This window comes from Ascochyta rabiei, chromosome 3 (genome assembly GCF_004011695.2).
Source record: "Ascochyta rabiei chromosome 3, complete sequence".
Classification (NCBI taxonomy): domain Eukaryota; kingdom Fungi; phylum Ascomycota; class Dothideomycetes; order Pleosporales; family Didymellaceae; genus Ascochyta; species Ascochyta rabiei.
In genome coordinates, this window is record NC_082407.1 from 1866176 (window position 1) to 1893679 (window position 27504).

The window sequence follows — 27504 nt, forward strand, 5'->3', positions numbered from 1 at the left end:
ACATAGGCTCGAACTGCCAATCTCCAGATGATAAGTAGTTTGATCGTTTGACTTGATGGTGCCTCGACTAATTAGAACGGTGATACGATCGGTACTGAGAGGGTGAGCGCGAAGCGAGAATGTGTGTGTAACAGCTTGTCTATATTTTGCCAGCTGTGAAGCTTTTGATGTATGGACTCTCTGAAAGCAAAGCAGATCTATGCCCACGCGCCGACTAATGCCATAAGCAGCGCCCCAGCAACGACACTGCCACAAGCTTGCAGTCGCCGCTTGCCCTGTAAAGTGACGTAGCTCTCGTCGCTCAAGAAGTCCTCGGCAAGAAGCTCGACAAGACCAGCGAACAGCAACAGCCCACTCGAGATAGCGTTCATGAAGCCCACCATCAACAAGCCAGTCTGACTGAAAGGGTCGTAGAGTGTATGGATTGCAAGACCAATAGCCTGTCCAACAGGCGTGGTAGTCCCATAGGCCAGCGCCATGAACCAGGGTTTAGGTGAGCCTACAGGAAAGCGAATAGCACTGATGCGAGATCCGAGCGCGAACCCTTCGAATGTCTGATGGAAGGAGATGGCCACGAGAAGCACGATGAAGGACGTCCCAGTTGCAACCGATAGGGCCATACCAATAAAGACGCTGTGGAACAGAATACCCGCCTCAAGAAGCAGGCACTGTAGCAGCAGCTTCTTGTTCTGTGCCTCTGTCTTCTCAGTTGTCTCCGGGGAGGGTTCGCGGGGGTTGGTGTTTGGTTTGCGAGCACTGGGGCGGGACAACAGGCGAGCCTCGTCCTCTGAATCTTCGTCTGCCTCGTGTCGAGCGAGCTCTTCAGGGCTAATGTCGAAATCTGAGTCGTCGTCACTGTCAGCGCCATGCCTAGCAGCATAGCCGTTGGGCGCAGTCGGTGTTGTAGCAGACACAAGCGAAAGCGCCGGCGACTGTCCTCCCATGAGGCCTGAATGTTCAGACGCCTCTACATCATGCAGCACGATGCCGGGGACGTTGGCATTTGGGCCAGCACTATATCGTCCGAAGCTGTGACTTCTCTTGTGGTTCGGCCGAGGGTGCGCGTGATGGGCGTCACGGCCAAGCGTATCGTAGTCGACCGCGTGCGAATGTCCAGCGCCTTTGGAGGCGAAGAACATCTCAATGCCCACGACTACAAAGACGGCTGTCATGGCTATGAGCCCGGGCATGGCCGGGTAGCCTCGGTTCCAAAAGTGTGGAAGACATGGGTCGAGGAGCGACTCGAAAGCGGTGGGCAGGAGGTGGACAAAGGCCGTTGCTATGAGCACGCCGGTGCCAAAGTGTCTCGAGAGGAACAGGAAGCGAGAAGGCACTGGGATACCGGGAAAGCGCTTGACGACGATGGGGAAAGAGCAAGCTGTCGAGGTTCAGTCCTGCAGCCGGTAACATTCACGACCACAACACGCACCTGCCGTACTCAGGGATAGGATAAGGAACAGAGCAAAGACATGGATGCCGGTGTTGTAGTGTTTCTTCCCGCCCTTTGACCCGCACTCGGGCTTCACGACTTCGTCTTGTCGGCGTTGCAGCTCTTTGCGGAGCAGCTCGGTAGTAATGTGCGAGAGGCCTGAACGGACGGGCAGGTCAGTATACGGACGCAACCGCCAACAGCGCCTCCTCGCGCGCGGCGCCAGGTTGTGCGTGCGACTCACCTTCTACAAGGCCATCGCCAGCCGTCATGTCGATGTTGCCAGACCTCCGAAACGCTGGGAAACGCGTCCTGGGCCACGGAGGTGCGAGGTGCTCTTGCCAAGCCTCTTTCCCTTACATAACGTCTGCGCATCCGCTTGTTGTCAACTTTGGAGTCTGTCTTCCCTCCATGCTGCACATGGATTGCAGCGGTAGCGACGCAATCCATGGCGACACAAAATCACTCTTCCCAGATCTGGCGACAACAGCGGGATAAGCGTAGGCATCGTCCCCCTGCAGCAAACCCGTGTGGCAAGCACCAGCGCAACCTCGGTATCTATGTTGAATCGCAAACTCGAAAGCCAAGTACGGCTTCATGTCAGCTTGAGCTGTGATGATGAAATGAACCCGTGGCTCTGGATTGGGTCTTGCAAATCAACCAAGTTGTTGGAGCTTGTCTACATACTCAAGGCCTCCAGAGCCGCCAACACTATTCAGCCTTGCAGCGCCCCACCACACCAATCGCGCGCTCTTGACGACGTAGCACGCCACACAGACGAGATTCCTGCGGCGCTTCCCACAACACGCCCACGATCCGATGTAGAATGGTCCGGTTAGCCTGCACGTCGAACATCTGGAAGGTACCGCTCGTCTCACGAACGAAATACCGAGGTCGAGACTCCTCTGTGCGCATCTGTCTTGAGATTTGCATAATCTAGGCAGCTACCCATACGTCCATGACTCGCCAAACCTGCCATCTCTCGTCGTTATGTACACCATCTGAGGGTACAACGAGACCTGACGAGCATAACTGTGAATAAGTACGGACGGAACGTTCCGAAAGGTCTCAATTCGTCATCAACGGCCCCGTCAGCTCTGAGCTTGCTTCACCAGCTTAACAGCCTCAAACCTTCAAGCACATCCCAGTACGAGGTTGCCGTATCGCGCCGCCGTCTACGAGGAAGTCGAGCGATAACAATAGCGAGCTAGAACTAGTCCCGAGATTTTGGCTCTGATACTGCTGGCTGGCATCTTATCGTTTAGCTACTTTGCTAGCCTTGTTTTGACACAGTATGATGGAGGGCCAAGGGCAGACCGCTAGGGCCACGAGACGCTCTCAAACGAGTGCTCCTACACAGCAAGACTTCCTCTTTGTCAATGCATCTGATGCGAAGATATCCCGCCAAGGCCGTCGCGATGCTCGTTCCTTTGTCATGAAAAAGGCGAGGAGCGAGCGTCTATGGTCCACAAGCACGCAGGCTGCAAGGCACCAAACACGACAGAGTGCAAGCCCACAGAGTGCTAATACACCTACCTCAACGTCAACTCCAAGCACAGCATCATCGAGTCCAAGCGTCGAGTCCAATGGAAACCGCCATCTCCTGGCTTCAGCCCAAGCGGATGTTGGTGTTTTCGAGCAAGGTGTTTGCTCGAGCTGTAAGATCCTTACTGTCCGACACGGTCAGATACTGTGCCCTAGGTGCAACTGGCTGAGACCCACGGGGTTGTTGAGAGAGCCTAATCATGGTTCTTTGGATCCATTTGGAATGTTGCCCGTAAAGATGACCAAGGACGACTATGAACTTATGTACCACTGTAAGTTTAGCCTCCATTCACGTAACATAGCATACTCTCCAGAAAGACCAATACAAGGGTACAATTAAGTAAGAGCAGGCTTCGAGCCTGATCTGACGCAGTGGCTCTCGCACTGAACAGCTGCTAACAGCAATCATGTAGTTATTGGCGAAATGGCTCCCGGTATAATCGGCGTCGACACTCGATGCAGGTCAAATCTGATGAGGTCAGACTGGTTCGCAACAGCGTTGAGTAATGCAGGCTTCATGCACAGTTTGCTCTGTACGGCTGCCTTGCACATGTTCGTTTCTGGTAGAGGTAGAGGCAACGTCGAAGCAATCTTGCACCATCGCGCAGAAACTATTGTGGCGGTGAACAAGGCCATATCTTCGACGGAAGACCATACCGTTCATTCCTCAGATGAGAACCTCGGCGCTGTATTCAATCTCTTGACCGTAGAAGAAAGCCTGGCGTCGCCCTATTTTAGAGACAAGATACCATGCGACGAGCAGTCGAATGCCACTACGACGCATTTGAACGGCTTGCGCGACATGCTGAGTTTGCGAGGAGGCCTCGGCGCTGTCAATAGAAATCGCATCTTACAGGCCTTTATACTTTGGTAGGTGACACCACACTATGCCACCATGCTCTAAAGCGGAATGGGTTGTGCTTACTGAGCATCAGGCATTCTACAGCTCACGCCATTGCTGCTTTCGACTCACCGGACCCCGCAATATTAGAGTACATTCGTACGGCAAACTATCCTCGTCATCCCCAAGGCTATTGTTCGGAATACTCTCAACACCTAGTCAACTTGTGCCGAGACGCAGGCTTGGCAGCACCTCTTGTCGAATTACTGGAATTTGTCCTGGTACTCGCAGCAGATCTGACTGCTTGGTATAACGATCCAGAGAGTCCGCTTGACCCGCTCGACATACAAAACTTCTCTTGTGCACTCGAGTGTTTGCTTCTCGCATGGATCCGTGGCTGTGAGCCTTCGGTTACACCTCTCGAAGGCGCCCTCTGCGTCGCACTGATCATATTCACCATTCGAACAACTGAAGCGCCAAAAATGAAATCAGACGTTCACTTTTTACATTCCGTTGCTAGCAAGCGGCTCGAAAGCGCACTCAACTGCACCACACTTGCTGACTGGTGGCCATGCCAGGATCTACTTCTCTGGATCCTCTCCATCGGCGCCATCTCGGCTGAGGGCTCAGCAGAGAGTACTTGGTTTGTACATCAATCCTCACTTGCGTGCGCGATGTTCCAAATAGTATCCGCAGAGGCGTTACTTGAACGTTTGCACTTTTGCGGCTGGGTCAGCTGTAAGCTCGACGAACCTGTTCAACGCCTATGGAACAGCATCAGGCTTGTCAGGTTAGATTGCCATGCCCGTCTTACATCGAGGCATCCTTTCGCTAACACGTGAATCTTCCAACGACAGATGCAACCCGTATCCGAGCGTAGTGTCACCGTACATTGACCACACAGAAAGCCCTCCGGGACCATTGCAGAATGCTATCAAAGAGCCTGAATTAACAGATTGGCGTACCATAGACTGGACAGCCTTCATTGCAGCTAACCCTGCACAAGAGTCGTACTTGGATAATGATGGAGTAAGTTGGGCAACAGCGACAGCGACTGGGTTTGACGATGCTTTCGGCCAAGCTTTGACTGGTTCTTGACTGATACTGAGTGCGATCATGGAGGTCGTGGCTTGCTATGTTTGTCACCCTGTTTTATTGGTTCGACCACCGCAATCGCGACTGCGCTGCGCAGGTTTACCTCTGAATACCGCTGATAGTTGCGATAGGCCAGCCGTCGCTTTAACTGTCATCCGAGCGGCAAGGTGGTGAATTGGTGGGTTGATTCTGGAAACGGATAGAACGTAAAACCTCGTTATCAGACATAGAAGAAAACTTACGCGATGCTGTGCAGTAAACAAGATGGTGAATTTTCTAACAAATGAAGAGAGCCTCAACCACCTCTATTGTCCGACAGGCACCAACAACCTCCCTCCATCACTGGCGAGTTGACTTCCTGTTGCGAACTCAATTTTCATCAGATACCCCTACGCCTCGTCAATCTCCTCGGGCTGTCCAAACGAATCTGTCAAGCTGTTTTCCCGCCTGGATTTCGCAGACTCTTCTTCACCCACTCGATCCAACATCCCTTGCAACAGTTCCGACTGAATGGCTCCTGGAATAACAATGTTCGCGCGGATCAGCTTCAAATCAACAGTGAGTCCACGCACAAGGTCCTCGACCGATGCACCGATGGCGGCGACGAAAGTCCATCGCAGCTAGGGTTACAAGTGGGAGGTTCTTCAGCTAAGTTGACAGGCGTGGGTTCTCCCTGGTCTTGCGACATGCGTCCTTCTGACTTCTTCTTCGAGCATTCGACCATCATCTGCGTGCAAGACTACAACTTCACGACGTCCGGGCACGAAGCGAGAGAGCGGTTCAGATTGTTCAGTTATGCCGTCATGTGTATGCACAAACACTCATCCTTTGGCGTCAGTCTGGGAGCTTTCCAAATGCCTGGATCCTTTCCGAACGGCTCAATGTTCTGGCCCGAGAACGGAGAGACGCGGTAAAGAAAGTGGGGTTTGAGCAATGCATGGATGGTTATGCTATCGCATGGTCTTGCCATCTTCCTTCGCAGGCCCACGAGGCGTGGTGCTCCTGCGGCACTTGTTGTTGTTGAGATATCATTCCGCGCAAACCTGGGCCATTGCAGTAGTTCAGAAACGAACAGGTCCTCGAAGACACCCTGAAAAACGCGTCAAGTTGGGCACGACATGCTTGCGGGAGAGCAGGCATAAGTACGTGGGCTACTATATCGGTTCAAAAGCAGAGACACAGTGGAAGATGAGAACCGTCCGGGGTACACGTATTATAGTCGATAATGCAGTACAAAGTCAACCTCTTATCTGCCCATGCTGTTGATCATCTCCCTCTGTGTCGCCCGGTCCTTGTTCGTCTGGCTCAGCGGCGGGAGACTCCTCAAGTCGCCTACAACGTCCTTCGCCTTGCCAAAATACACTTCCTGCAGCAGGTTGCGCATCTTCAGCTCCATATCCTCGACCATCTTGCCAATGTTTGCAACGTGTGATGTGTCGTCCTCGACAGCCATGTCAGCCTCCACTTGGCGAACCATGTTACCAGACAGGTCCAGACCGCCGAGCGCTTCGGAGTCGGTGCCGAGGGAAAGGATGACAGTCGAGGTCAGCTTGTAATGGGCGGTACGGGCGCGGTCTTGTGCGTCGAAAACGTGGATACTGTCCCAGCTGCCGGAGCTCCGTTGTGTGGGGTTGACGGCTACACATGTCAGCACAAGTCCTCGCAATAGATATGGTGTGCATACCCTTCTTCAGCAGCACGCAGCCTGCGAAGCCATCATCCATGTCCCAGAGGTAGACACTCGATATGCCGCCCTCGAAGTACCTGCCCTGTCAGCCTATGCCTCGGATAACCAGCGCGTGGTGTGAACGTACAGCTCCCGGTATACGTCAAACGCCTCGTTCGCCTTGACCTCCATCTTCCTGATCCTCTCGCTCGGCGTCACACCCTCGTCAATCGGCGGCTCGAACTCATTGCTCCACGGACTCCTCCAGCTGTCCCCGTCACGGTTGTAGTCGCAGCACAGGAAATCGCGCTTCGTCTTGGAGCACTTCTTGACGGTGAGCGGGATGTCGACAGATTCGAGGAGGTCTTCTTCGAGCGCAGGGTTCAGGCTGATGATATGGTCGACGTTCTTCTTGACGTCCTTTGGGTTGAGGCGCCGGAGGAGGTCGCTGGTTGGTATTAGTTGTGTTTGGGATAGGTGAGGCAGGCGGCAAAACTGCCTTACAGAGCGCTATCTATGGGGTCGGCCATCTTGTGGAGAGGTATTTTATCGAGGAAGGCGGTTTGGAGAGGCGATCTGGGGACAATGGCTCGGGTGAGCGCTGCGGGTGCTGCGTTGTGGTTGGTAGTGGCGGGAGCTCGCCCGAGCCCCTCCAGGGTTTCGGAGGTGCGCGAGTCAGGCTCGCAGTCGCCCATTGTGGTTTCGCGTCAGATGGAGGTTGACCTCACCTCTTCCAATCTCAACACGAATATCCGTGATCGATGTGCATGAACTTGCTGATATGCGAGGGGGTGCAATGGATGTGGGAAGCTTTTCTCGTATGGTCTCCGTGCGTTTGCAACGCTCTTGCCTTCCATGGTTGCTGCTTGTTACTTTCACTTAGGCTGCACTGGCACCGCAAGCTCAATTCCTAACATTGCGACACGCTACATTGGCTACAAGCTTCCTGCTTTATGGGATTCCTGAAGCATCTGATAAATACCTAAACTCTTACCCTGACACCATTTTGGTGTCGCTCATTCGTAAAACTAGATATCACGGTAGGCACCTGAGCGCCGTGTTGCATGGCGAGCAATTCTCCCTGCATACCAGTATGTAAGACCAACAGGAGAAGTAATAATGTCTACTTGGGTTTGCTATCACCTTGCTCAATCAAGATGCATGAATGCACGTGGTGGAGGCAGGCTTGGCCACTGACCCACTCAGTACACGGGTGCCAACATTATACTGTTTGTCATATCCTCATTCCATGCTAGCCTCATTATATCTCGCCAGATGGATGCGCTATAGGACAACATCTAGGCTTCTCAGGTGCGCGGAGATCAAGTGAAGCTAGTTCCAGCGGTGGCATTTCCTTGCACTCACCTTCACCCTCTGTCCATCATCAGCATCACCGCGCTAGTCTACCCCTGCATGCATAAATACCGCTCGTGTCCCTCCGCTCCTCTTCAGCACGCTCAAGATCTTCTTGCTATCGGCGGCTGCTTCAACTCATTACCAAGTCTTCGTACGATCCTTCTTACTCAAACTTCATTCTAACACCAACAACCATGTCCGACACCATCAAGTCCCCCGCTTCTGGCGCTTCCGGAGAAGCTCCCAAATTCACCGAGCGCGATCTTCAGCTTCTCAGCTGGGCAATGCAGTCGCTCAAGTCCGGTCCGCCTGAGGTATCATCTCCCACTTCTCCTACCTTTCACAGCACAGCACTGACCTATCTAGATCGACAACGACAAGCTCGCAGCCTTCGCCGGCATGTCCAACCCCCGCTCCGCCGGCAACGCCTGGTCGAACCTCAAGAAGAAGCTGATGACTTCGGGCGACAGCCCACCACCCACCCCCAAGAAAGCCGCTGCTTCACGCAAAAAGGCCGTCAAGGACGACGCCGGTGAAGACGGCGAGGCTACTCCCAAGAAGGCGCTGCGCAAGCGCGCCAACAAGGAGCCGGAGGATAGCGATGCTTCGCCCAAGAAGAAGGGTCGCCCTGCTAAGCCCAAGCCCAAGCCCAAGCAGGAGCCTAAGGAGGAGACTTGTAAGCGAGCATACCGAGAAGTACAAACTGACCAATACTCACTACTCTGTAGCTGAGGTCAAGGCCGAGACCGACTCTGCGGAGGAGCTCAAGCCGGAGGGCGACGCTGCCCTGGCCGAGGCTGAGGCCGAGCAGGAAGAGGAGGTTTAGATTTCTTATCATCTTGAGGTGAGTGGCACGACATCCCAACACCTAACGTGATGCTGACTGGCGGCACAGACACATTTCGACGCGCACTATCATTTCTCACGATTTGGTTGTCACAATACGCTGGACTGTGACATCTTCTTATCTCCTCATCGTACCCCAGAATCGGTCGGGCCCGGTTGTTCTGCTCATCTGACATCCAGGGTGGCGTTTTGGCGGGGTCCGTATCTTTCAAGAGTGATGGGAGTATCGGCATGCAGCAAGTGACTTGCATCGGCGCAGTGCAGAATTCTTCAAAGGATCAATGGCTTGTCACATCGTCTTGCGACGTACTGCAGTAACACAGGCTTTTTCTTCTCGTCATGGTAGCTTGCAATTGATCGAAGCTTCAAAATAACACGGCAAACTTTTAGTGATGATACATGTACATTAGTAGGCGCAAACTACTCCTCTGGTAGACCGGATGCTTGTGAAATAACTATATCTGTAATGTTTGCCGTCTTCGCTGAGAAATGCAATTTGCTGCAAGAGGAAACACGCGGCGGCTGTTAGTCGAAGCCTCCGCAGCCGGTTAGAATACTAATAAACTTGAGTAGTATGACCCAACGTCGGCTTCCTTGCTCGTGATGGCCCATTCTCTTCAGGTTTTGGCGCCCATCTGACGTCTTCGGTTCCATACCTGGGGGCATAGTGTACTCTATAAGGGTTATAGTCGCTTTGGTCTTCGGCGGCCTCTTCACGCCTATATTCGGAATCCGAACCCTCTCCATACATCCGCGAAGCCCGGCGACGCTCCTCCCGAACGGGCGATATGTCGCGAGACGAACGACCTGGCGTATTCGTCCTAGACGAATGGAGTTCTGGTCGATTGGCACCCATGAGGGGAACACCGAGTGGTGAAGGTGAGCGGTGGCGGTTTCTTTCGGGTTCACGGAGAACAGTGCGATGAAGTGGCGTTTGACTCGACCTCGCGCTGTTATCGGTTCTGCTGTGCGCAAGAGACGCTTTGTTTTTGCGAGACTGCACTTTCTTTCGCTTTGTTTTACCGTCGTTTGAGCTATGTGAGTCTCTGGTCTTCCTGGACGGAGTTGGTCGGACTATGGGATAATCTTCCCGTTCTGAATTGGTGTCGGGGTGGAAGGACATTGCACCACGTCGGCCTGAAGGATGGAGATAGTTCAAGTCATTCTTACGTGATGATGCGAAGCTGTAGTAGGATTTGGGTTTTGTGGCGGGGCGACTTATGCTATCAATGCCGGATTGTGGCGTCGAATTGATTGGGTAGCCGTTGTAATTGGGACTAGTATTGGTCTCGTTTCGAGGAGCTGAAGGGTGAGGATAACTCTTCGCTTCTTGGTGAGATCCTCCCGCCTCTGGTCCGGGAACCGTGGGCATGGTGGCGGAGCGACTCAGACCAGGGAACCGTGGTGGCGACCGTTCGGAGCGGCGGCGGCGATTTTTCGATGACGACTGGGCCTGGAAGCGCTGAGTTGTGGAAGGAATGCGAATTTCGGCCGGTGATGCGGTTGAGTGCTTGAAGGTAGGCAGCCTTGGTTCGTTCCAGTCGACGACCTCGGGAATACCACCACGGTCTCTGTGCTCCTTGGGAAGGGCGTATCTACGGACTTGCTCTGCTCGCACTTCTGGGTGTCTCGGCGAGCGGCTGGGCTCGTAGTACTCCCGTGATGAAGTCCTCACGGGTGGTAGGCGAATTTGACGCTCGGCTTCAGCGCGAGACTTGTGCAGGTAGCGCATAGCTCCACTTTTCCTCTCTTCGTCTGGTTGCGAAGCGGACCCCCATACTGCTTCTTTTTCCCATCTCAATGGATGATAGAGCCCGCGATATGTCGGTGCCGGATCTGCTGCGGGCGAGGGGTGTACAACTGCTTCGTCCCAATCCGACGATGAGTCTCCCGAGCTGCGATGACTGTCTCGAGACTTTTCGACATTCTTTCCCAAAGATTCCTGGGCCACATGATCTTGTCCCCGATCTTCATCTCTCTTGGGCTTGGAATATTTAGCCCGCCATAGTTCAGATTCTCCCAGGACTTCCTCTACGTCTCGTTGTGCGAGGAAGGCGCGTCGAAGTTCCCTGCGCTTATGGGCTTCTTCCAAAAGATCATCTCGAATGTCCAATCTCCCTCGCGGCTTTACGTTCGATCCTGTGGCAAAAAAAACCCACTGGTTCGAAGGTTTCTTCTCATCGCCGTTGCCTTCTGGTGCAGAAAGTGGCGGCACTGCTGAATCAATATGTACATCGTTGAGCTCACGTGTGAGTGATAACTCCTCCTCTTCCACGCAGGGTTGGAAGGCAGGTTCTCGTTGATATTTGCCAGGGGTTGTAAATGTCTCCAATTGATTGGTCAAAAGCCTCTGTTCTGTTTCTAGCCGGGAACTTAGTCCGAGTGGAGTCCCATGTCTTGCTTTGCCCTGATTTTCCTTCAAAGACTTTTCGTGAGATAGGACTGACTTGTCCGGCGTTGTTGAAACTGAGGGAACTTGTACTTTGGCTGTAGACTGCTCAGATTGATCTGTTGGCATATCGGAGCTGTGGGTGTGGACAGCCGCAGTCTCTTCCTTGCCGGATGCGCGCTTCTCGTGTATTCTCCTAGACAATGGTCGGCTGGACGGCTGAACTATGAGGTCTGCAGGAGCTTCGTCAGCCGATGATAGCACGCTTTCTTCTGAATCATCTTCGTCTAAACAGCATCGCCCCACAAATGCAAATATTGCGGTCGGATCGTTGCTGTGTTCATAAATGCGCTCTCCCAGAGTGCGTGCAGTCCAACGAGTGCCTCGATCGTGCCGTAGCGTGTTTGAGATCCATGCCGCAGGAACTTTGTCCACAGGAAGACCCGGTAAAGACTTTATGTGCTCAATCCAGGATTCAACACTGAGAAGATTGGCGCAGTAGGAGGACTTTTTGTTCCCAGTGTTGATCATGTGATCGTGCAAAGCTTTTACGTTTCCACTATTCAACACTGTCCACATCTCCAGGAAGACGCAGCCCAACGACCAGATGTCGGCGGACTCATTGCGAGCAGAACTTTCTGCAACCTCAGGAGCACCATAACGCGGCGTCTGCCATGCCGGCCCTATGGTAGTATTACGACTGTGCTCGTTCCAATCTAATGCAAGGCCAAAATCGGTCAAGAAGATTTCTTCGCTCTTCACCAGTATGTTCTGAGGCTTGATGTCCTTGTGGCGGATATGGCTATCGTGTAAGAAGCCGAGCGCAGATGTGAGGCATCCAAAAAAAGTACGCAGAAATGATCTTTGGCCATTGTCCAAACTGCGAGCAAGATAGTCGTGCAAGTTGCAGTCTGCCACTGGGCTTGTAATGATACCAACATATTTCGGATCTGTATAACTGCCGATGAAATCGACAACGTGTCGATGTCTGGATAACCTTTTAAGGCTGGAAAGTTCCTTTTCGAACGCCTGGAGGACTTCCTTGTTCTTTTTGAATGTCCTTCCTCTGGGAAGTAGCTTTCGTGCATATTCCTTGTAGGTGACGGTACTTAAAACTCGATCAACGGAGCCGAAGCCACCCTGACCCAGCTCGCCAGTTTTCTTGAAGGGAATCTCTGACGCGTCATGGAAATGACTATGTCTCGTGTGTTCCTGTTCGAGGCTTATAGCCTTGATGTTGAAGACCAGCTGTTGAGTATCGAGGAAGACCGATCGCGCAGACTGGGGTTGAAAAGAGGACGGTAGACTCTTCTGGGAGAACGGGAACCAAATGTCTGTAATTCCTTCGTTCACAAAGCAATCAATAGCTTTTAAGTGTTTGATAATTTTGAGAACGCTGTATATCCTTGGTATTCGACTCCAAGACACACTCGAAGCTCGTACAAGGACTTGTGCGATCTCCCTGATGTCAGCCTCACGAAGAGGCTTTTGCTCTATCTGGGTCTGGGTCGGGAACCATGCCTGCATAAGTCCTTCACAATCGACGGTAGCCATGGAGTGCTACAGGAAGCTCGCAGGGTCGTGGTTGGGTGGCGCATATAGTGGTGCGGGCGGACATCTGCTTATTGGCTCAGTCCGATACTAGGACTTGGGTTGCGTGAACGCGAGTCAACCAGATCGTGCAGACATAGTGTCAGTAGTGGTCGACGTATGGCAAAGTGGTGAGGCTCAGCGTGAGTGTCGTGCGGGGTTTGATGCGCAGTTGAGCGAGAGTAACTAAGCTCAGCCTGATCGAGGTCGCTTGCGCCTCAGCTTCCGGCCCCCATGCACTGACGGCTCACCTGCAGGAGGCTGCCCTGCCGCTTCCGTTCTGTATCTCAAATAAATGCACCAAAAACAAAGCTTTCAACCTAGGTTAAAAAACGTTATTAGAACGAGATTGAAATCGGCTCTATACGGCAGCAAGCACTTTGCTTTGAAGTGAGCAGAGATCCACAATAGTGCTGATGCTGCCAATCTCCTGGCGACCAGTTTGCAAGTATTCTTTCACAGACTTGTCTGTTGCGATTTCTGCCTCTGTCGCGACCTTGCCCCAGGCGCTGGCATCCTTTGCCCCAGCTGGGAGCAGATGACTCTCGCCTGACAATCGCAGCAGCGCTTCTGATAGTTCTTGGTCTGAAACAGCAAGCTGGCTTTGAAGAAACACGGCCTGTTGGAGTAACGAGCGTTCGTTCTGTGCAAAGCGAGCGAGGAAAGGTAGATGAGGTAACAACTTTGTGATAGGCGTTACGAGTTCTGTACCCTTGTAAACTTTAGGCAATTCTTTTGTCATATCATCAGATTTGATCTTGCCGTTCTCGGGTTGTGGCTCGTTTAGGCTGTAGTAAGACTCGATCAGCTGTACTCGAGCCAAGGTGTATTGATCATAAGAAGCGCGAATGCGAGCTTCAGCTGATGAAAGGTCGAGAGAAGTGTGTTCTTGGGCTGAACTTTTGATAGGAGATGCATCCTCAAGGAATACCGAGTCCTCCTCCATTTTGGCTAATTCGCCTTGTATCCACTCGATGATCTCTTCTCGCGCTCTTTCCAGGGCGTGTACCTGCCTATGAAGTCCAGATTGATCTCGATCTACACTGTGGGCTTGCTTCCGGGTGATCTCTGCTCGATCCATGCGGGCCCTTGCTTCAAGCACTTCTTGCTTCAGTTTGAATGTCGAGCTCTGATCGTCCTGAGGCTGTGCGATCTGAACCAGTCTCTCCGCTGGAAGGTCTGGCTGCTCTCCAATTGCTTCTTGGACATGATCTCTTGGGTCGTGGGAGTGAATGAACGGCTTTGCATTTAGCAGCTTTTCCAGAGACTCTTGTACTATGTTGAGCTCTGCTAGCTTTCGACGCTGTCGGAGCAAGTTGATGTAGTCATATGTAGACTCATTGTTGTGCCTTGTCAGTGGAAGTGTAGGGTTCTCGTCAACGTGGCGGGTCTGGAGATCTTCCAGCGATGCTTGAAGCTCACGATGCCGTGCTTCGGCTTGACTATTCGCTCGCAGGACGCGAAGGAAGGCTATGCGTGAATCTTTCAGACCGGGTGGGTTTGTATTGGTAGCTGAAATGCTTTGAGGGCATGCGTGGTTCACGTGCTGATTCTGGGTCGCATGTTTCACTGGCCTAAGACTGGCAGTAAGGTATCGCGAGATTGTGCGTCTGATCTTCAGCGTGTCGTCGCGGGAGTTGATGTACGACGAGAGTGCCTGGTCGACCCCAGGTATTGGGCATGCTGTTTCGGCTGGCATCGGAAATATTGTTTGCTTGTTTGCTTGTTTGTCTGTTGTTGTTATTGTTATTATTGTTTATGACGTCGAGGGTGCTGTCTTTCAATATTTGCGGGTCCTGGAGCCAGCAGACATATGACGAAATCAGCGGCCAGTGGATGAAAGTGGCTCACGGAATGTTGAGAGGTGCTGCAGTGTGGTGGTACAGGTTCGGGTCAAGGCAAGCGCACGCAGGGTCTGAGACGAAGTGGGGATACGATGGCGCACTGGCGCACACTTTTTTTAGCTCGAGCGCGCTGTCAGGTGACTTGTCTGTTTCCCCTCGCACTGCCCTGATACTCTACGGAACTCATTGTGAACAACAGTCAATCAATCTTGCACACGTAAGGGAGTACTGAGCTGAGCTGGCAGAAAAGTGCTGCCCCCAATCTCAGTATGACATTAGCATTGATGTTTTTTTCTTCCTCTTACTCTGGAAGGCTGCTCGGAAATTGCGATATCGTGGCTTGTAGGACGCGATGATAGTGTTTACATTAGGAACACAAGGCTGCTGCTGCCTTTGATTACAGGCATGTTTCTGTTCCTGAGTCGATCAAGCTGGGGCGACGATGCCACGCTGGCAGGCGATCCTAGCTTGCAATTGATAGCATGGAGATAGGAGTGGAACCAACATTCATGCATCCGTATCCGGCCCGCGACGTGGTCCACTCGAGCTTAAATAAACGGCTATCAGCCACTTAGGGGCACAGCCTAGCGGCTCAGCCAGGCGAAGTCTGCTTTCTGCAAGACCATCGCTGATGGACTGAACTTTGCGTTGTGAGGATTGCACAAGAAGATGTGCCTGGATGTGGCGTTCGGCAAATGCAGAACATTGCCGGGGTGCAAAAAATGCAATGATTCGCGGTGAGTGACGCAAACGAGGCCAACGCATCAGCGGATCCTTGCCAATTGGAAATATCACAAGATGTGTGTGTGGCAAGGCAGCCAGGCATTTGTGCAGACAATGTGCTGGCGGGCAGGGTATCGTTGCAAGAACAGAGGGCAATGTCCAGACAGTCCAGTACGTGCAGAAGGGGAAGAGCCACATGTTGCAGGGCGGCATTGGCTTGAAGTGATCGTCGCGTTATTGGACGCACCCTTGTCATTTCGCTTCCTCTCCACTTGGGAGCGGAGGCTTGCCTCAGAAGCAACGCCCTCAGGCTTCTCCTTTTCACCTAGCACCGCTGCGCAGCCCTGCAGTGTGTTCAGAGGTACACTGTGCGACGTTCCCACTTCTTGCGCAGCCATTGCATACCCTCGCTACATTGCCTCGTCCCTGCATCGAGCGCGCTTCACAACAAACACGCTACCAGCACCAGCACCAGCACGAGCACCAGCACGAGCACCAGCCAGCACCAGCCAGCACCAGCCAGCACCAGCCAGCACCAGCCAGCACCCGCACCAGCACGCTCTCCACCGGCCACCTCCCCACGACCCACTGGCTTCGAGCGCTCAAGTCCTTCATTGAGGCTGCCCACGCCAAGCCAGCATGCCGTTCTTCAAGAACGTCTTCAAGTCGAAAGATGCCTCCCGGTCAGGCTCAAAAGCAGACGCCAGCAGTGCACCTGCTGCACCGCGGCCACGGTGGGAAGACGCGTGGTCTCGCACCGACGTTGCACCAGAAGAGATACAAGAGCTCGTGCACGTCTGCACCCACGAGATGAAATCCAGAGGTACGGCGCAGCGCAAGCCTGGGCCACCATGGTAGCCATTGCTAACTCGCAGCAGCCGTTGACATGCCCTTCATCCTCCTTCCTTTCCGCCCCACCTCAGACACAAGTGCTTCCCGCAACTTCGTGCGCAGTTTCTTCAAGGCAGCCTATGAAGGAACAAGGCAGTTTCGCGGCGAGAGCCTGGCGCAGGAGCTGCGCTTGGCCGAGCCATTGGTACGCCCAGCTGCGTTCAAGAATTTGAAATTGCATACTGATATGTGCAGACACTCTGTAGCATCATGAAATGGTGTTGGAGTCGATTGCCAGGAGGCGTCGTGACGTGGGACGTCTATGAGCTCTTTCGCATCGGCGAGTCGGGTAAGGAACCACCACAAGAACACGTAAACGCGCGTACACGTGCTGACACATCTGGTAGATTCTAACCTCGCACGACACGCCTTCGACACATTCGTTCCCCTCAGTGTTGAATCCGACGCACGCAAGCGCATCATCTTTGACTTCTTTGACCTCTTGTCTGCTGTCGCAGCAAGAGGCAAGACAAATGGCATGGGTGGCAGGAAGCTGTCGCGCATGGCTGGCTGGTGGGCCTTTGAGTTCCACGATGATGGGCATGGCTTTGACGGAGGATACCGCACATGGGAGAAGTTCGTGCTCCCCTTGTTTTGTTACTGCGCAACGTGCTGACCATTCTACTGCAGGGCGGCAGATGCTGCGAGCCATCTATTCTTTGCCTATCTTCGATCACTCTCGCCCGACGCGAACATAGTAGGCGGCATCTCCAACCTACCGCGTTCCCTGCAGTCACTGCTTTCACAGACTGAATACCCACCACAAGCACCTACGCTCATGCAATCTCGCACAACAAAAGTAGTCATGATCGTCAACTCTGTCTCACCCACACCGTTTTCCCTGCTGCGCCGCGCAAAGAACTTTGAGTATCGAGATGATGATGCGGCATTGCAGCAATTCTCAGCTTACGAGGATACTGTCATGGCTCTGACGGACGAATGCCGCAGGGTACTAGAGTGCATTGCTTCCGTAAACCAGTCTGTGACATCGCCGGACGCTACGACTCCAGATCCATCATGGTCGCGATTCGAAGATTTCGGGTTTTCTGGACTCCTTGACGATTCCGCTAGCAGTACTAATGGGGCATCGGCAACGGGCAGTCCACGTGAATTTTCAGGCCTTCGAAATGGAGCTCGCTCCAAAGAGACGGATTTCGGTCGTCCCACCACCCCGTCCTGGGCCGACTTTCTTTCCTCCGGATTTGCCGACGAGAACAACCAGACTTCGCCTACTACGTTGTTGCTCCCAACACAGAAGCTTCCTCCGCTTGGTGAGCCAGCTCGTGTACACAGCTCCCAGTCACATGTGCGCAATGGACTCGGCTCTGAGGAAGATTTGGAACCCGGTGAACTTGCAAGCATCACAGCATTCGATCTGGATGAAACGTTCTGGTGGGTGTGGATGACAAGTCTCGCCAACGAGGAAACGCCAAACCGCAAGGCCGCTTTCGGTAGATGCACACTGATTGAGACGCGGATACCGGGTGGCAAATGGCTCGTGATGGAAGAGCAGGTCAAGGGTGCCGCTGCGGGGCCTGAGGAAGGCGCGTACATTGCAGAGAAAAAATCAAAGTTCAGCTTCACGAGGCGGGGACGTCTGGGACGAAGAAAATCTACCGGAAAAAAGACAGTGCCGGCCGCAAAGGACCCGTACAATCGAACGACATCAAACACACCATCGAGCACTATTGGCGCAGACCAGCATGCAAGGATCCAGGCCGCAGCTGCAAAACTGTCACAAAAGGAACGGGACCAGAAAGCAGCGGAACAGCTTGGCCAGCGCCGGGCCCGGATGGACGAAGCCTCCTCTATCAAGACAAACAGTGTATTGACGTTACAGCCGCACCTGCTGAGCGAAGCCGGACCCGCTATGAAGTGGGATAAGCGATTCGGAGAGGGCGCAATGGATAAGGACGCCGTGCGTGCGCATTATCTTGGAGACATCAATGCTGGGAAAGGTGCAAGGAACAATTTGAGATCTACAGCCAACGGACGGTCCTCTCCGCTGCCTCCTGAGGTCTCGAACCGCGACCTGCCCGCGCTGCCTCAGTCGCAAACAAATCTGCCGGCATCCAAATCTCAGGTTTGGCAATCACCTGCGGCTAACACCAGCCAAGACGTCACTGTTACCCCGGTGCCGTGGCCCGAGGATTCTCCACTCCCTACGCCACAGCTAGAGCCAGAGGGAAAAGCTTTGCCTACCACAGAAAGCGTCGATTGGCATCCGGCTCTGAGAGCGCCGGCTCCTGAACGAAAAGCAATCACCCCTGTTTCTTCAAACATTCGTGCTAGTGAAGAGCAGACGACGCAAGCCGAACCGAAGAAGCTGGAAAAGAAGAAGAAGGAAGGTGGTGGCGGTTTCAGGAAGCTATTCGGCAGGAAAAAGACCGACACATCTACACCAGTCGGTATCAACCAGCCAAGGCCGTCCCAGGATGACTCGCGTGTGCGGGCGCTTGACGCCGCTCGAAGCACGTCTCGAATCTCACATCACGACCAGCAATACCGGGAGCCATCGTCAGCAATCAGCATTGAACAGGCCGAGCCTGTCAGAGCACGATCTCCAGCACTCGAGCCAAGTCCGGTTGCTTTCGAGCAAGTACAACCTACCGCAGAACCGCCTAGTCCACCATTTGCACCCGGTAGCACTGCGTTTGAACAGCATGAGGCAGACCGTGCCTTCTCGCGATTTGATCAAGGTCCCATGGAGGACATGCCAGCCTTTGTTCCCGAGGACAGCGACAACGAAGAGCATGGCTTTGCACCTGCTATTCACCGTCGACCGGTAGGGCAGGAGTCGAGACTACCGCGCCCAGTCACGCCCCCCCAGCAGCAGGCCGCCTATGCAAGAGACGACATGTCAGAGGATTCAGTTGAAGTTGGAAGACAAGCGTCGCCTTCACAAGATAGGTGGGCGCAGATCAGGAGGAACGCTGCTGAGCGCGCAGCACGACTTAGCGAAGAACAGACTCGTCGCAGCCGAAGCCAGAGCCAGAGTCAGCGCACCGACGAAGGGGAGACTAGTGGTGAAGAGACGATTGAGAGCCGTGTTGCACGCATCAAAGCCCGTGTTGCTGAGCTAACAGGCAACGTCGATGGAACGCCAGCCAGGCCTGGTGCTGGTGTCGTGCGGTAGATAACGTAATCTGGTATACACAAGTATGTTCAGCATCCCTACCAAGGCAAATAGATGGCTAACATGGACAACAGATCTTTCATGCGTCTATACTGTCTGCTTTCTCAGCGTACAAAGAGCACAGATACCCATTTCCGTTTTGCTCTCCGGACATCTAATACCCCTCCAATGTCTTCAGCGGCTTCCTGTTTGGCTTGCTTTATGTTTTGAACGATTCGATTTTAATCTGCTAGGAGTAATGGAGGGTAGTGCGAGGTTGTGCTTCAAGCACTTGACCAGATTCCTTTTTAATTCGTGCATACTTGCTGGAGGTGGATGGACACCCTAGATTGGCTCGAATGTAATGCAAATGCTCGTCCGAACCATGCTGGATGTTCAAACCACTGAGACGAGGCATCGTAGTTGAGATTTCCTTTGCAAGCAGTCTTGTTGTAGTCCTACCACGCTAATTGGAGTGGAGCTACGATCACACAGCTCGGAGCGTTGGTTGGGACTCGCAAGAGAGGGCCTCTTGTTACTGGCCATCCACACAGCAGGCGCGTAAACGGGTCATGTTGCAGCCCAGTCCGGGTAATCACAACCAAGTCACTGCACTTCAACCACTATACCCCAGCGTAGTCGCAAAGTGTGCAGTCGGCTACGATGGCCCATTCGCATCTGATATCGGACGGTGGGTCGGTCATGGCTGCGTCATCCCGCGTGGATAGGTGCTTATCTAAATATAGAGCATTCGTTGCAGCGGAGGTAAAGGTACGCGAGACCGACGAACTACGACACTCGAGGTGATGGTCGATGACGCGTACAGACCGACGCATGCAACACTCCAGGCACAGCTCAGACAATATCTGTCACTTCGCCCTGTGTAGCCCGCAGGTGCGACTCGTGCACGCAGCACAACATAGCCCAGATCCCTTCGCTGCTCGAGTTTCCATGAGCCAATGCTAGCGTCTCCTCGTTCCCAGGAGCATCCCATTTTCAAGGGTGTCGACACTGCTCGCCTTGGACGTATGCCTACCTGTCCTGCGGGGCTGGTGAGACCGAGGCAACATCATCGTCCCATGCCGATTCCACGAGACACACGCGCATACGGACTCTGCAGACGTGGGAGGAGATCAGGGTCTGCATGGGCATCTGCATCGGCTGGAGGATGCAGATGCGGTTCCTCGAGGGTCTGGCAACGGTTGTGAAATGTCCTATAATTAGCCTTGATCATGGCTGTCTAACCCAGACAGAGTGATTTAGCGGACGCCGGTGGGTGTCATTCACGTGCACACAGCGGCCAGCCAATGGCAGCCGCGGGTCAGGCGTTGCACAACGCTCAAAACGCAGCAAATGGCCGCGAAGGGGCTGCTTGGCGAGTAGCGGCCCAGGCTCGACAGCAGGCAGGCTTCTAATTATAGGCAGCGGTGCCCTCCACACTCCCCTCTGCACATCATCTCTCGCTTTGAGGCTCAAGGACCCGAGAGCTTTGGGTACAGCTCTGCGTCGCGCGTTGGAACCATATAGCTTGCGGGCTGCAGAAGAAGCAGCACCATCCTCGCGCCGACTTTGGCCGCCCATTCTGGCCTCCTGAAACGCTCTCGCAGTAACGCGGTCGTGCTCACCAAGCCGCCGCGCAAGCTAATCGGCGCCTCCGCCCTCGACAACGCTCGACTACGAGCCACGCCATCGCCGTCCCGTATACCCCTCGCCGTTCGATGCGCGCTGACGGCTGATTTCGCTCTTCGCCATGGGTCGCAGAAAGATCGAGATCAAGGCCATCAAGGATGACCGGAACCGCTCAGTGTACGCTTTCCCTCCACGGCGCGCGCTCGCCGCCGACTGTGGCTAACATTGCGCAGCACCTTTCTGAAGCGCAAGGGCGGTCTGTTCAAGAAGGCGCACGAGCTCTCTGTGCTCTGTTCCGTCGACGTCGCCGTCATCATCTTCGGCCACAACAAGAAGCTGTACGAGTTTTCATCCGGCGACATCAACGAAACCATCGGTCGTTACCAATATGTAAGCTTTCTCTCGCCCGTTGACCCATGGACACAACACCTAACCGAGTCGTGCTGACAGGTCACGCAGTATGGCGGCGCACATGAACACAAGGGCCCGGAGGACTTCATGGGCAAGAAGGACGGCGACGAAGACGAGGACGAGGACGAGGACGGCGCGCCTCCACGCGACTCGCACACCCCACCAGAGCAGCATGGCCTGATGCCGCACCACATGCAGCACGCCCAAGTCTTCCAACACGTCCGGCACGTCACACCTTCAGCCTCTCCACCAATACCGAGCGGCTTCCAGCACCGTGGCCCTTCACCGCAACCCGGCCACCACCTGTCGCGCCCGAACTCACGACTGGACCAACACCCTGGTCACGTTCGTCGAAGCTCCAACCTCGCACCTCCACAGCCATACCCCTCGCAAGCACCGCCGCCGCCGCCTAGCTATGCCTATATGCCGAACCCGCCCTTCTACAATCCGCAAGCCGCTCAAAGACCGCCACAGGGCCCGCCTGGGCCTCAATATCATTACACTCACCCCATGCCGAATCCGCAGGTACAGCAATATATGCAGCAAGAGCAACGGAGACAGTCAATGCCACCTGTACCACAGATGCAGCCTTCACCACAGATGCAGCCCTCACCACAAATGCAGCCTACCGCGCAGATGCAACCACAACACCCGTCACAGCAACAGCAGCAGCAGCAGCAGCAGCAACAACAACACCAACAGCAGATCCAGCACCAACAGCAGCAGCAGGCAGAGCAACAACACCAACAGCAATCACAACAGCAGCAGCAACAACAACAACAACAACAACAACAACAACAGCAACAGCAACAGCAACAACAACAGCAACAACAACAGCAACAACAACAGCAACAGCAACAGCAACAACAACAGCAACAACAACAATCACAGACACCGCAATCCCAACAACAGCAGCAACATCAGCGACCGCCGCAGCCTACAATCACCGTCCCATCTCCGCCTCCGCCCCAACACGACTTCCAGAGCCCTCCACTTCCGCAACCGAGACCATTACACGCATCCGCCAAACACAGCATCTTCACGCCGATTGACGACAGCCAGTCTATGCTAGCCGCACATTGGGGTAGCAGTAGTTTAGTTCCCCTTCGCAGCGACATTCAAGTCATAAAGCAGGAGAATCGATCGCAGTCGATTGATGTAGCCGCCATGTCACGCCTCCAGCCCAATGGTGCCCAGCCCTTACAGCCGCCAAAAATGTCCAGCCCGCAGCTACCGCAACCGCTCCAGCGAACACACTCGAGCCCATCTGTACCCCCAATCGCTCCGCTCGCACGAACGAACAGTTTACAGATGGATAAGAACAAGCCAAAACTGCGCGTCCAGATCCCTAGTGAACACTCAGACGGAGGCAGCGCTACAGCCGAATCATCACCCAAAGACTCGATCTCGGGCGCAACCCCAGCTCGCAGCACCGATGCATCACATTCCTCAGGCGTCGTCCTCCCACCTCCCTCTCCCAGCGCAAACTCGCTCCTCAGCGCCGGCGCAACGGGGCCGCCCAATCCCTTCGCACGACCTCCGCCGCCTACCAACAGCAACTCGTACGGCAGCAGCAACCGCGACATGGAGACGCCCATATCAGCATTGCCGAGCCGGTTTGTAGAGAACGGACTGTTGCCGTCGCCAAGCAGCTTCTACCCGGAGTGGGGCTTTGGGCGCGACTCCAACATGCTCCCAAGCCCGTTGACCTTCCAAACACCGGTCGTGGGCAACGGGCCCTCTTTTGCGCGCGACGAGTCTGCAGATCGCAAGCGCAAGACGTCTGACGGGGGGAGCGATACCAGTCAGAAGAGGGTGAAGGCTTAGGTATTCTCACGCATTCTTAACCTGTAGTACCATTGTAGTGTTTCTCTTCTGCCTTTTCGGTAGTCGCTATATTGTTCGATGTTGGGGGGCGTTATTGGATACCCACGACACCTGAGTATGTTTCTTGTTTCGTTATTATCCAGCTACATGATGGCACTGGGTGTCTTGAGTCCCAGACTCGAAAGACCGCACGATAGTCAGGAGAGTGGAGACGACGTCTTCGTAGTAGATAGCAATTCACCGTTTGAAAGTCAAGCCCCTGCTGTACCATGATTGAGTTGTTGAGCTACTTGCGCTGGTGCCATGTGCTTGTGTGTCTAGGTGTGACTGCAGGGAAAGGATTTCCAGTGCGGAATTGCGCCTCCACAGGGGGTTTGTCAGATTCTTCAGCTTTGCGCTGCCTCGCCCAGCATGTCCAGCGATCCACCTTGAAGGAGAGACAAGATGCAGTCATGAACGACAAGGCCGACTGATGATCGGGCATCAGGAGCTGGATTTTTCTGGGCCAGGCGATCTGAACTAGCAGCCTTCATTCCGAGCTTCCCAGGCCGGCGATGCTGCTGGGCTCTGGGCGTGACCTGTGCTCTTGAGCCCGTGGCGCTGAGCAGAGCAGGGCGTCATAGGTCAAGGGAGACCCCGCCAGGATTTGGGTCAGCCGCTGTTGGGCGTCGAGAGATACAAGTGGAGCTTGGAACGTATTCCCGCAACGCATACGCATACCCAGGATTCGCGAGTACGCAGCGTCTCCGCAAAAGCCACCAAGTCGCTCAAGGGCTGAGCCTCCGTCTGCGCCTCCTATATCAGCTCTCGCCTTTTGCTGGCCACAACAGCCCTCTGTCCTCCCTCCCCCCCCCCCCTCCCCCCTCAACAGCTCCCCACCCCCCACCATGGCATACAACAAAGGCTTCAACCCCGACAGGCTGCCTGCCCATGCAGAGCCCGAGCAGGTGTGTAGCCACTACGCTAAGCACGTGCGCGCCATTGACCCTCCCCCAGGCCGCACAGATGATGTCCCAGGGCTCACGGCCCCCGCGAACCTCGTCAGCGCGCCCGGACTACAGCAAGCCTGCCCCGGCCGTGCCCGGCGCACGACACGACTACCGCCCGGACGAGCGCTATGGCGGAGGACGTCCAGCCAGCTACGACGCTCGCCCTCCCCCGGGCGCATACAACGACCGCTACGACGCGCGCTACAACGATTCGCGGCCCAGCGTCGGCAGCCCGCCTCCAGCCAACTACGGCCAGGGACCACCACCACAGTTCTACCACGGCAGGCCGCCGATTGCGCAGCAGCAGAGGCCGCCACCCACGCCTGCGCCGCCGAGGGACGCGAATGATCGAGATGCGCTGTGGAGGCTGTTTGGCGCTGTAGACAAGGACGGTAGGTTGCCAGAGACACCTGTGGGGTGACGTCAGACTGAACGGATACAGCGAGTGGAAGCTTGACAGAAGCTGAGCTGCGAATCGCGCTCGTCAACGGCGACTGGTCACCTTTTGACCCTCACACCGTGCGCATGATGATCAGGTGATGCTCCCTGAGCGAGTTGGTCGAGATGGGTGGAAGCTGACAGCAGCAGAATGTTCGACACCGACCGCTCTGGCTCTGTAAACTTTGACGAGTTTTGGTATGCTCTACCTCGTGACTCTCCGGCAATTCGCCTCCAAACCACCCCAGCTAACACCTCCCAGCGGTCTATGGGGCTTCCTCTCTGCCTGGCGCGGCCTCTTCGACCGCTTTGATGCGGACCACTCTGGCACCATATCCTACGCCGAATTCAACGAAGCTCTAGTCGCCTTTGGGTACCGTCTTTCACAGCAATTCGTCACGCTGCTGTACCGCACGTACGACCGCGGCGGCCAGAATGCGATGAGTTTCGATCTGTTCGTACAGGCATGCATTAGTCTCAAGAGGATGACAGATGTGTTCAAGAAGTATGACGAGGATCGGGATGGATACATTACACTGAGCTTGTGAGTCTCATTCACAGAACATTTATACTTTTTGCTGACAAGACAACAGCGAGGAGTTCCTGACAGGTGCGCAAGCTTTGTTCCTTTTTAACTCGATATCCGCGTCGACTGATACCGGACTGTATTAGAAATCATCCGTCAACGTTGAGCAAACCAATCACAACTACCACCGCAAGCCCTCGCCACTCCAGGAGTTCTTGAAAAGCGTCCTGGAAGCCTCGGGAACCCGGCCGTCGAATCGCTGCCAATACATCTGGACAAGGTGGAATGGACGGGCGTTTCGCAATTCCTTGGTGGAAGAAGCATTATCTCGTATACGAGGTTCGAACTAGGAACCTAAATCTTCTCATGACTTGAAGAAGGCAAAGCGGTACAGGCACTGGTAGGGAAAGGGAGTTGGAGTAATCTAGATACCCGTTTGAAGAGCATGAAATAACATGACTGGTTTCAATGACCAGCGAAGCGCGTCAACAACCACGCCAAGACATAATCCCAAGCGACAAGCAAAACCATGCATACCTTAACCCGAGCAAAGCCCTCTACAATTCCACCAGAGCAGAAGAGCAGCAGAAACGCTACCGACAAGGGTCCCAATCACAAAAGACAGATAGTTCTATATGCACAGACCAAAGTAGATCTCGACACAGTCAATCCACAAAAAGAACCGCGACTCGCCGCCATGCAAGCCTTGATTGAACCATGCTATCCAGCACGCTTCTCAATTACGCACTGAGATGCTTACGTATACGGACCCAGCAAGCTCCCACCGCCGTCGTCTTCCAGCACTGAACTGCAGGCTGCGGTCGAGTTGCCGTTGAGGGTGGTAGTAGTGCTGAGTGATATTGGCAAAGCAACTCAAGTCTACTTCCCTAGTGAAGAGTGCAAGGAAACCTGCAAACTACAAGTCTCGATTACGACTATCGATACTCTCCCGGTCATTCCCTGGGCTTGGCGATCTGGTCTCTTAACCGTGTCGAGGACGTTACACACACCAACATAGCTAGCAGCAGTGAGCTCGTTACAGACGATGTAGCAACATGTGACACGCGGTCGTTTGTATGGATTGGCATGTACTGGTGACCAGAAAAAGGACCATTGAATGTTCTGTTCAGGTTCGGCAGGTCATCACCTCGCTGAGGACAGAGATGGAACTGTTCGCCATGGCATCCGACATTACCATCTCCCAGCAGGACAGTACCCGAAGGTTGTACGGCCCAACCCTTCCCAACCACGCACGGCTCAATTGTCCTTTCTGTTATGAAGGGCTCGCAGCTGAACATGAACGAAGAACAACACACAATGACAAGTACGAGAGGGCGGAAACAGATTGGCCGTGTGACTGACTGTCAAAGAGCTCCGAGCCCACGCGAAAGAAACACGTCATGGGGGTTGCAGTATCGAAAAGAGGGGCAGGATAAAAGCGGAAGCTTGACTCGTGGAGAGCAGGAATCTCTGCCTGTGTGGATGATGTTCCCGGAAAGATTCACAGGGCCCTACAGCTTAGGTACTTACCAGACTATAGATCTTGCTTGTACTCAGTGTGCAGTGAGGAAGTTATAGAATGGTATGTTCGCAGCTACTATAAGAAGCTTCAGACAAACAAAGAGTCGTTTCTGTGTCGCGGCAGCCTCGAAGACGACGGTTCTTGGGATTTCGCGTGTGCAGGTGCTGGCCCGTCATTCCAGATCGAACAACGGTCGCGTCTGCATGCAATCTTTGCTCCTCGAGGAAGGAGAAATAGAAAGAAGGGGTTATAACAACCAGGCAAATCATCACAGCGATATGTTCGACCCAGAATCCGAAGACTATAGCGGCATGGTGCAAGATCAAATCGGATTTGATGCACCTCCGCAAGCCTCCTTGCCCGTCGCGCTTCTCGCCCAGTACCGGGCACTTGTGACGATTGGTTGGAATTCAATGCCGGAATGGCGGGCTGGATGGAGCTCGCGAGGTGTAAAACCCAAGCAGTGGAGGAGGCTTCTTCGAGAAAACTGCTTGGACGGGCGACAGCTACGATGCACGAGCTAGAATAATTGCTTCTTCCCATGCAGTCAGTATTATCCACCCATACCTATTCCTTGTTATCGAAACTTGGATTCTTGACCTCAAACCCCCCAGTTATCTCATCAATCCGACGCTCCGCGCACGTCAATTGGCTGCCACAGTACTGCGCCACAGCTAGTGTTTTGTGAGCAGAGCGTCTAAGAGATTTTAGTTCCTTATTATATATAAAGTAGTTTTAAAATACTAAGAATTTTTCTTTTATAGGCTCTCTCTCTACGTATAGATGCTAGAAAGCCTTATAGCAAGCTTATTATATAGAGAAGGTAGTAATC

The 27504-nt window shown here is 54.0% G+C and overlaps 9 protein-coding genes across 11 annotated transcripts, besides 8 other annotated features; 5 read left to right on the forward strand and 4 right to left on the reverse strand.

The window, feature by feature from the left end:
- Positions 1-197: 197 nt before the first annotated feature.
- On the reverse strand, positions 198-1701 carry EKO05_0002210 (uncharacterized protein; the record flags this gene model as incomplete). Its single annotated transcript, XM_038944229.2, has 3 exons — positions 198-1378; positions 1430-1588; positions 1674-1701. 3 exons carry the CDS (start codon positions 1699-1701, stop codon positions 198-200), a joined length of 1368 nt encoding a protein of 455 aa, XP_038792880.2.
- A 1022-nt stretch (positions 1702-2723) lies between these two features.
- Positions 2724-4913, forward strand: EKO05_0002211 (uncharacterized protein; the record flags this gene model as incomplete). Its single annotated transcript, XM_038944046.2, has 4 exons — positions 2724-3246; positions 3388-3844; positions 3910-4605; positions 4673-4913. The coding sequence occupies 4 exons, from the start codon at positions 2724-2726 to the stop codon at positions 4911-4913; spliced, it is 1917 nt and encodes a 638-aa protein (XP_038792881.2).
- Positions 4914-6156: 1243 nt separating this feature from the next.
- EKO05_0002212 (F-actin-capping protein subunit beta) lies at positions 6157-7271 on the reverse strand (the record flags this gene model as incomplete). Its single annotated transcript, XM_038944004.1, has 4 exons — positions 6157-6548; positions 6595-6674; positions 6725-7024; positions 7081-7271. The coding sequence occupies 4 exons, from the start codon at positions 7269-7271 to the stop codon at positions 6157-6159; spliced, it is 963 nt and encodes a 320-aa protein (XP_038792882.1).
- Positions 7272-8126: 855 nt separating this feature from the next.
- On the forward strand, positions 8127-8758 carry EKO05_0002213 (uncharacterized protein; the record flags this gene model as incomplete). 2 transcript variants are annotated; one of them, XM_038944030.1, is made up of 3 exons in its annotated part: positions 8127-8246; positions 8299-8608; positions 8661-8758. In XM_038944030.1, 3 exons carry the CDS (start codon positions 8127-8129, stop codon positions 8756-8758), a joined length of 528 nt encoding a protein of 175 aa, XP_038792883.1. The 2 variants fall into 2 exon arrangements, with proteins under 2 accessions (XP_038792883.1, XP_059491843.1); XM_059635860.1 differs by having other exon boundaries at positions 8299-8758.
- Positions 8566-8598: a tandem repeat.
- Positions 8660-8740: a tandem repeat.
- Positions 8759-9334: 576 nt separating the features above from the next.
- EKO05_0002214 (uncharacterized protein) lies at positions 9335-12721 on the reverse strand (the record flags this gene model as incomplete). Its single annotated transcript, XM_038947455.1, has 1 exon — positions 9335-12721. One exon carries the CDS (start codon positions 12719-12721, stop codon positions 9335-9337), a length of 3387 nt encoding a protein of 1128 aa, XP_038792884.1.
- A 397-nt stretch (positions 12722-13118) lies between these two features.
- EKO05_0002215 (uncharacterized protein) lies at positions 13119-14456 on the reverse strand (the record flags this gene model as incomplete). The annotated part of the gene is made up of 1 exon (XM_038947456.1): positions 13119-14456. One exon carries the CDS (start codon positions 14454-14456, stop codon positions 13119-13121), a length of 1338 nt encoding a protein of 445 aa, XP_038792885.1.
- An 8-nt stretch (positions 14457-14464) lies between these two features.
- Positions 14465-14514: a tandem repeat.
- A 1275-nt stretch (positions 14515-15789) lies between these two features.
- Positions 15790-15871: a tandem repeat.
- A 92-nt stretch (positions 15872-15963) lies between these two features.
- Positions 15964-19351, forward strand: EKO05_0002216 (uncharacterized protein; the record flags this gene model as incomplete). The annotated part of the gene is made up of 5 exons (XM_059635861.1): positions 15964-16147; positions 16203-16360; positions 16411-16504; positions 16563-16791; positions 16846-19351. 5 exons carry the CDS (start codon positions 15964-15966, stop codon positions 19349-19351), a joined length of 3171 nt encoding a protein of 1056 aa, XP_059491844.1.
- A 1729-nt stretch (positions 19352-21080) lies between these two features.
- EKO05_0002217 (resistance to lethality of mkk1p386 overexpression) lies at positions 21081-23197 on the forward strand (the record flags this gene model as incomplete). The annotated part of the gene is made up of 3 exons (XM_059635862.1): positions 21081-21136; positions 21193-21349; positions 21419-23197. The coding sequence occupies 3 exons, from the start codon at positions 21081-21083 to the stop codon at positions 23195-23197; spliced, it is 1992 nt and encodes a 663-aa protein (XP_059491845.1).
- Positions 21468-21503: a tandem repeat.
- Positions 22010-22293: a tandem repeat.
- Positions 23198-24034: 837 nt separating the features above from the next.
- Positions 24035-24084: a tandem repeat.
- EKO05_0002218 (uncharacterized protein) lies at positions 24085-25316 on the forward strand (the record flags this gene model as incomplete). Of its 2 annotated transcripts, XM_059635863.1 has the most annotated exons (7): positions 24085-24144; positions 24194-24578; positions 24629-24722; positions 24775-24822; positions 24887-25168; positions 25218-25234; positions 25297-25316. In XM_059635863.1, 7 exons carry the CDS (start codon positions 24085-24087, stop codon positions 25314-25316), a joined length of 906 nt encoding a protein of 301 aa, XP_059491846.1. The 2 variants fall into 2 exon arrangements, with proteins under 2 accessions (XP_059491846.1, XP_038792888.1); XM_038944226.2 differs by having other exon boundaries at positions 25218-25316.
- Positions 25317-26442: 1126 nt separating this feature from the next.
- Positions 26443-26482: a tandem repeat.
- Positions 26483-27504: the final 1022 nt, after the last annotated feature.